The sequence below is a fragment of the Nomascus leucogenys genome, chromosome 10, assembly GCF_006542625.1.
Source record: "Nomascus leucogenys isolate Asia chromosome 10, Asia_NLE_v1, whole genome shotgun sequence".
In the NCBI taxonomy this organism is placed as follows: Eukaryota; Metazoa; Chordata; class Mammalia; order Primates; family Hylobatidae; genus Nomascus; species Nomascus leucogenys.
In genome coordinates, this window is record NC_044390.1 from 72,373,208 (window position 1) to 72,381,931 (window position 8,724).

Consider the following 8,724-nt stretch of genomic DNA (forward strand, 5'->3'; position numbering starts at 1 on the left):
GTCAGCTCCCCAACGGCAAGGACTGAGTCTTATTCCCATATGATGGGAAATGACTAATAAAACAACGAGCAGGAATATGAGTGGTGGAGCTATGTAATAAGAAATGACTATATATGATTAGTAAGAGCTATATACTACTGAATGTATAGGTTAAGTATCCTGCATCTGAAATGCTTGGGACCAGAAGGATTTAGGATTTTTTCAGATTTTGAAGAATTTGCTGTATCAGTCGAGCATCCCAAATCCAAAACTCCAAAATGCTCCAATGAGCATTTCATTTATGTGTCATGTCAGCACTCAAAAAGTTACAGATTTTGGAGCATTTCAGATTTTGGATTTTCAAATTTGGGATGCCCAATCTATATTCCTTAAGAGATTATTAATGAGAAAAACATCAACACATAAGATTTAAGTCAGCAAGGAATCAACAATGAAAATGATCAGTTACCATAATATTGTGATGTGTTCAATGCTTTATAACATAAAGCATTTTTTTTTTTTTTTGAGACACAGTCTTGCTCTGTTGCCCAAGTTGGAGTACAGTGGCGCAATCTCGGCTCACTGAAAGCTCTGCCTCCCGGGTTCACGCCATTCTCCTGTCTCAGCCTCCAGAGCAGCTGAACTACAGGCGCCCGCCACCACGCTCGGCTAATTTTTTTCTTTTTTTTTTAGTAGAGATGGGGTTTCACCGTGCTAGCCAGGATGGTTTCAATCTCCTGACCTCGTGATCCGCCTGCCTCGGCCTCCTAAAGTGCTGAGATTACAGGCGTGAGCCACCGCGCCCGGCCAGCATTTTATTTTTAAGTAACTCATAAATCTTCTCTTAGAAAGCAACATACATGGACACTTCCTGATGTTAAAAAGATTCACTTTTGCTACTCAGCAATTTCTTTTGCATGGTTTTGCAAGCCAGAGATATTTATTCCACAAAACAAAGAAGCCACCCGATAGTTTCAGAACTGTGACTCAAGTCTTTTCAGAGGAAGCAGTTGAAAAAACATCTCTGCTCTCCCACACTGACATCTAAGACTCTGCCCATTTATGAAAAAGACAAAGAGTATGTGTCAAAATACTGGACCCACTCATTCACAAGTAGAAAGAGGAGACTCAAATGTTTCCCACTGCGTTGAATTTCAAAAAAAAAAAAAAATTAGAAGCAGTTATGTGGTCCATCTCTAATGGTTCTAATTACAGAAAAATCACTCTTTATCTTAAGCAATGAGAACAGACTGTCCTTAGGTTTTTGAGGTGGAAAGTGGTGAGAAAACAATTCTGATTTTGTTTCAAAATCTTAAATGATGTTTTTCGGATTCCAATTTCTCAACCTTTGAGGTAAGTTCAGGATGAGGGGAGGGAATGCCCACTCTGCGGTATCCAGGTGAGCGGTGGCGGCATACCTGGGCTCCATAGACGCGCTGCATCGCCTGGAGCAGCTGGTTGGTATAGTCTGTGAGGGTGCCAGCATCTTCTTCAAACACGCTCAGTAAAGAGCGAGTCTGGAAGAAAAGAAGAGAAAAGGTCAATTTCATTTCTAAGTGGAAAAGTTACAGAGGAGGAGGAAGATCCACACACCCACACATGCGGAAACCAGAATGGGAGGAAAGAAAGGTACCTGTTGGTTCCCTGGCTTCTTTTATTGATAATACCAGTACCATTTGATTCCTAGAGCTCTGGTTTAGAACTCACTTTCTAATCCTGTAGACGACAGTGTCAGGGCAATTTCAGAATTGGAGCCAGAAAAGCCAGTTTTTAAAAGATTATGACTAAAGGGCTAGTATCTGTTCTGACTTTAGGCCCTACCTAAGCACCAGTAAAGTCTATCCAATAAAAAAAGTGTTTAAAAGGGCAGCCTCTCCCCTCAAGTCCATAAGATAAACACAGGTCAGGCCTGCGTACCTGGGGTGTGGTCACCTAGCACAGCTGTAGTGTGATCATCCCAGCAAGAACCAGCAGTCTGGTTTTCTGTAACCTTGGATGTCTTGCAGGAGTGTAGAAGTGTGTCATTCTTTCCTCTTATGGTACTACGATTTCCTTGTTTCTTTTTTTTTTTTTTTTTTTTTTTTTAAGATGGAGTTTCGCTCTTGTTGCCCAGGCTGGAGTGCAATGGTGCGATCTCGGCTCACTGCAACCTCTGCTTCCCGGGCTCAAGGGATTCTCCTGCCTCAGCCTCCTGAGTAGCTGGGATTACAGGCGCCCACCACCACACCTGGCTAATTTTTTGTATTTTTAGTAGAGACAGGGTTTCACTACGTTGGCCAGGCTGGTCTCAAACTCTTGACCTCAGGTGATCCACCCACCATGGCCTCCCAAAATGCTGGGATTACAGGTGTGAGCCACTGCACCTGGCCTGCTTGTTTTTAACTATATTTTATTCAACCATTTTCAAACTCACGGCCAAGAAATTTCACATCCCCTGGGCCCACCAGCAGCAGCTCTGGACATAAAACTCAAATAGCAACTTAACAAGAATGCTAGTTTACCGTTTTTAGGAAGACAAACTCCTCAGTGCTCTGAGAGCAGCTGAGCAAAGTCATAAGCTGAAAGGCATTTCCTATCATTTTCATCCACAGCGCTTAGAAGACAAAAAGCACTAGAGAAATATTTACGTACTGGATGGTGTACGAACAAGAACCAAGGTGCACAGAGGCAGATCTGCTCAAGGGATTTTGGTTAATGTGCCCAGCACAATGGGAATTTAAAATACTATGTTAGCAATAATTGGATCACAACTTCAAAATATAACCCATTAGGCATAGAATGAAGAGTAAGTTTCAGGAATGCCTTTGAGGTGTTATCAAAGCACTTTACCAAATATAACTCACAAAGGCTCATTATTTCCCTGCAAATAAACTGCAATTCCTCCTTTTCTTTTTCTAACTTATTTCAGGTAAGAGAACAGTAACTGACCCCAAAGCACCCTCAACAAACGAGAATAAGAACCTATGCATTGGGATCATTACCTCCCACCATACATGCTCTACCCCGACTCTGCTCCAAAACTCTGATGCGCTTCACAGCAATGCATGCTTATCCCGCTTTGCCCAGTCTTCCGGGCTAAAAACACCAGGACTAATGTACTGTCTTCAGTACCAATGCTTATCCACAGAAGAGCCAGAGTGCAATAATGAATAAGGAAACTGTAACACCATGTTTAAAAAAGCTCTCAGTGAAAGAAAAACAACACAGAATTTGTACAGTGTATAATTTGTGTTAGAAGAGCTCTCTGAACTTTTAAAAACTGATAACCACAGTATGAAATATATCAGGACCTGAACAAAGGTTTTCCCAAACAATATTTATCGATAATATGCATACACATTGTGGCTTTTTCCTATTTTAGTCTATTCCATTTGTAAACAAAAATTGTGGTTGTGACCCACTGGATTTCACAATCTACTAATGGATGTCAACCAGTAGGTTAAAAACACTGATTTAGGAGAATGAGAAGCGATATAACTGGATTGTGGCTAGTTTTTTCAAAAATACTACTGATGTCCATTTAGCCAAATCCTGTTTATTGCATTTAATACTCTTAGGGATAAAAACAGTCTGGAAGAAAAGAGGTAAAAAGGGAAAGAGAGGGTTTGCATGAATGTCCTCCACAAAGAGGGTAGAAAGAAAACTAAAATTACCACTCACTCTGTACCACCTATGTGCCAGACGCTGTGCTGGGCACTAAACATATGTGACTTCATTTAATTCTAGCAACTCTGCGAGATAGATTCCATGGTTCCATTAACTTCATTTTACAGATGACGAAACTGAGGCTCATCAAGGTTAAGAAATGTGTTCAACCTCCCACTGTAGGAATGTGGCAGGGCTGGGATGTAAATGGGTCGGCAGCACTGAGGTCACCAGCAGGGTGGCTCTCATCAGCGAGCATGATCTTTGGTCCACAGCGTACAGCACTGACTGGAGGCAGGACAGGGGCAGACTGGAGCTGGATGCTACTACCATGTTCCTGCCCACAATACCTGCCAGAGAACTACATCACAAGTGTCCTTTTTCCTTATACCGTAGACATGCGACTGTGATGCCCATTAGAACTGACAGGGAAACTCTGGTCTTCCCTTTTTAATTTAACTTGGCAGTGATCACCTCTGGAAAAAATATAACCAGCTACCTTGGACACTGGCTATCCTCATTTACTACACTGTGTCTGCGCAAACTTTGGTTTGGAACAACAGAGATATTCTGAGACATAAAGAAGGAATGAGACCAAGAATAAAGCAAAGGCACACCAGTAGCTCAAAATCCCACACTACGGTCAGAAAGACACTAGTATATCTCACTTATAACAACAGCAATCATTTATGGGGTTACTATGGCATGCCAGCATGGAGACACTTTACATATGTTATTTGTTCTTCCTAACAACTCAACTAAATACCTATTTTTATTTTTATTTTACATACCTCCAAACACAACCGCAGAGAGATTGAGTAACTTGCCAAAAGTAACAGTAGCAGATTCAGGAGTGGAATTCCATCCATTTTCTACCGCCCAACACTCTTAAGGGTATGCTCGGCCAGAGAAACAAATCCAAGCACCCTATGCATACAGCCTCAGCTCCCTATCACTCCTTTACCTTAAAGAAACTGGGTATTACCTAATAAAACACTCCTAGACATTCTCAAGAATAGTGTGTAATTGTGTAATGGCCCAATGTTAACACCACTAAGAAAATTTTAAGGTTATAAACAAAGTTCTTATCTCCATAATTTGGTGGAGGAAGAGAATGTCCTAGTGAAAAGAACCAAGACTTTGGGAGGCCAAGACAGGAAGATTGGTTGAGCCCAGGAGTTCAAGACCACCCTGAGCAACATAGCAAGACTCTGTCTCTACAAAAATTAAAAAATTAGCCACGCGTGCTGATGCGTGCCTGTAGTCCTAGCTACTCAGAAGGCTAAGGTGGGAGGATCGCTTGAGCCCAGGAGGCTGAGGCTGCAGTGAGCCGTGATCATGCCACTGCACCCCAGTCTGGGCAACAAAGCGAGACCCTGTCTCAAAAAAAAAAAAAAAGAACCAAGTCTATTGAAAGGAAAAATAGGTTATAAACAAAAAGAGGAACAGCACAAAACATCTCCACAGTGAAGACATATAAAACCACCAGGTTATGTTTTGAGATAATCTTGTTTGAGGAAAGAAAGGCCTAATTTGGTTGGAGAGGGCTGTTCCCAGCTGGGCCACTCAACTGCATAACCTCAGAACTACATCTTTCATTTCTTTGTTTCGGTTATGCCAATCGCAAAAGAAACAAAACATAAACCGAGCAAGCGACAGTGCTGTTGTCTTCACCTTACCTCAAAAGTGTACTACTTACAGGACAAGAGAACAAGCCCCTGAAGAAGTACAAGCTGCAGGAGCTCAACGCTGCCTTTGTGTTTCTATCGCAGCAGGATTCACACTGTACCGGAACTGTTGCCTCATTATTTGTCTCTGGAACAAACTGTGAACCAGTCAAGGGCAGGCACTCTTACTTATCATCACATTCCCAACAGCCAGTAGTGCCAGGCAAGGAGCAGAGGCTTCTAAACAGCAATGGAGGCAGATTTCTTAATCCCTAAAATGTTCTGCTTTCCATGTATGAGAGGTAAGCAGAAATAATGCATGTGTATGCACACAGACTAGTTTTACAATGCATCGTGCAGCACTGCAAACTAAAAAGGAGTCCATGAATAGATGTGTCTAAGGTCAGTCAACTGCTATTCAGCTCTTCCTGGGTCACTCAGTTCAATTACAAAAGCTTTGGTGTTCATTTAATTAATCCTGTGCAATCACATTACTGAAGCAACTCTCAAAATCACTCTTCATAAAACTAGAAGAAACACACAATAGATGGTTTATTAGGATCTTTTCCTTTTAGTGAAACATTTTAGGTCACTGATGACAGAAAAGCCTGGTGCTAGATAGCTGGGCTAACTTGAACGATATCCCTAGTACAGGCAAGTTACCTGGGTTCCAGTCCTGGCTCTGTCACTTTATGGTGTATAATTGTAAGCAAATTACTTCTCTGCTCCTTAGTTATTTAAATAGAGAACTTACTTCAAGACTATTGGGAGGATTAAGTGAGTTAATACATGTAAAGCATTTAGAAGAGTCCCTGGCACATAAAATCCACGAGACAGGCATTTGCTATTGTTTTTATGCTTTGCACATAAAATGAAGGGGATGGATTAGATTCCTCCCAGTTCCAAGTCTATGAGTCACCTTGGGAGTAAAGCTACATTAGGCACAGGTCACATATAAGAGAGTAGTACATAAATATGCTCTGATGACCATTAAAGACCTTCTTAAAGTCAGTTTCCATTCTGTACAACAGCATCATCAAGAGCCCTCTTAAGGGTGACAGCCAAGTCTCAAAAGCAATGACAAATAAACTTCCTATATTAAAAGGAACATATTAAATAAGAATGATAATGCCTCTAAACCTCCTCTGCCATATACAATTCAAAGCTATACACCATGTAGATATGACACAATGTTAACTCTAAAGCACCTTGAAGATCACCTGCTCCCTCCCTGTCTTTCATTCTGGAGATGTTCTGCAGATTAGGAAACTGAGCCAGCCACAGGGTGGAGATGAAGAGACTCACCCACATCACATCCTAAGTGAGCGTGAGAACCAGAATTAGAACCCAGGTCTCCTGACTTGCCCTACAGTCCTGTCTACTTCCTCACAGCTGGGCAAATCCTTTAAGCCACTCAGAAACAGTGTATATTCCTTTACGTGAGAGCTGGAAATTAAGAATATGATGTTTGTGAGGACAACATCAAGAATCAGTATAACCTCTGTAACCTGGCTTAGGCATCACCATGTAGGTTAGAAAAGGAGGGTATTTCTGTGCACCCCAGTTCCCACAAGTGCAAGGCAAACAGAGATCCTTGTTCAAAGTGATCATTTAAAATCTCACATTGCTATCTTCAGATTCCACACACCAGATATGAGCATGGACAAAATCCCTTCTACCAAGGGCTTTAGTCTGATTAAAATGCCAAGAGTCTACAGCTATATAAAAAAAGGGGCCTTGAAAAAGTTAGTCCAATGGATGCAAACTTACCAAAAACAAAAACAAAAAAACACACAGCTTGCTTCCAGTTCCTTACTTACCTACACTAGGAGGATCACAAAAAATGAACAAGACACCTATGCATACAGCCCTTCGGACTTATTCTGAACTGTTGATGTAGGTAAATCCCTACAAGGATCATCCTGCGAGGTATTATTCACTCAGAAGAAAAAGGAAAGGAACCCCAAAAGAGACGGGAAAGTGTGAAACGAAAACAGGTTAATCTTATTCTAAGTTTTCAAGAGTTGAGACACTAGGAAATAAAGGCACTTATTTAAATAAACCCGGGATGCTGAACTAGGAGTGTAGGTATGAAGCTGGGGAAATGTTAAACAAAGGAGAACAAAAGACCCCTGGGGAAAGGTGTGCTGAATTATGAACTAATGTCATTCTGCACTCATTTGCTATATTTACACACCAGTTTTCATCTGCAGAGCTCAAAGGGCTTGACTCATCTCGAGTGTGCTAATTAAGTTCCGTTGTGCGGCAAATGGGACAGGTATTGTATTTTTCTCTTCACTAATGGGAAAACGGTGCCAAAAGGAAGCCTGGTACCGCCGGGAAGAGATCCAGGCTCTCTGCCTCTCATTCTGGCTGGCACAGGTCTCATCACATCATTAGGAGTAGCAGTAATAAGACTGACTCATTATCTGTACTGGACATTGTCTGCTGACAACTTTACAGGTATTTCTCATTGACTTCTCCTAACAACGCTATGAAGCAGACACAATTATTATTCCTATTTTACAGACGACAAAACCAAGGCACAATAAGGTGGTTTTCCTGAGGCACTCAGCTACTAAATGGAGTCAAAGTTTAGATCTCGCAGCCTCAGTTGCAGCTGAGTTTGCAGGGGGGTCACGACATCAGGACTCCGGCCGCGGGGCTCTCTCCCCGGTTCCACAGCTCTGCCCCGGCTCAGGACTCAGGGCCCGGCCCGCCCCCTCCTCACCCCGAGAGAACCCGGGGGGAGGCGCCGCGAGGGGGCCGGGCGCACTCCCGCGGCTGCCCGGCCGGGGGCGCGGCCTCCACCCCGGGGCTGGAGGGGCCTCCTCGGCCTCCCCGCTGCGGGCGAGGGGCACCGGAGCGGCGGGAGGTACCTGGGGGCTGTCCTGCAACGCCTCCTCTAGCAGGAGCTTGTCCACGGCGGGCATGGTGCAGCGCGGCTCAGCCGAGGGCTGGGTTGGAAGGACAGAGGGCAGGAGATGCGGCGGCCGACAGTGCTCCCGGGCTCTGGGCTCAGGCGACGCGGCGGACACTCCGTGCCCGCGGCGGCCCCGCGCGCGTCCACGCCTGGCCAGTGGCCGCCGCCGCCTGCCCGCCGGCCCTCCCCCCGGCCCTCCCCTCGGCCCAGCCCCCGGCCGAGCCGGATCAACAGGAAGTGTGGCGAGCGCCCGGTAGGGAAACCGGAAGTGTGGTGAGCTCTGGTCCGGACACCGGAAATGTGCCTTCCGCGCTTCCGCCTGCGCTCGGCTGCTCTCGGGGAGCTGGGGGCTCTGGGTGCCAGTTCCGACGCTGAGGGAACCCTTTGGGTGTTTGTTCTCTGTGCTGAAGGCCCGTCAAGTCAGTGCATATGAAGCCCAAAAGAAGAACTCGAGGGTGGAAAGATAAGGTTTTATCTGCTTGTGGCTACCCAGAAAGCCTTTTGAGTTGA

The 8,724-nt window shown here is 44.3% G+C and overlaps 1 protein-coding gene across 1 annotated transcript in view; it reads right to left on the bottom strand.

Annotated features, from left to right (window-relative positions):
* Nucleotides 1-8,470, bottom strand: part of APPL2 (adaptor protein, phosphotyrosine interacting with PH domain and leucine zipper 2) — a 63,426-nt gene extending 54,956 nt beyond the window's left edge. Inside the window, exons 1-2 of the mRNA XM_003269957.4 lie at nt 8,171-8,470; nt 1,398-1,496 (exon numbers count right to left, since the gene is read on the bottom strand). Of these exons, the coding sequence (XP_003270005.1) occupies nt 1,398-1,496; nt 8,171-8,224 (153 nt within the window). The 5' untranslated portion in view covers nt 8,225-8,470. The remainder of the gene's footprint in view (nt 1-1,397; nt 1,497-8,170) is intronic.
* Between the last annotated feature and the right edge of the window lie 254 nt (nt 8,471-8,724).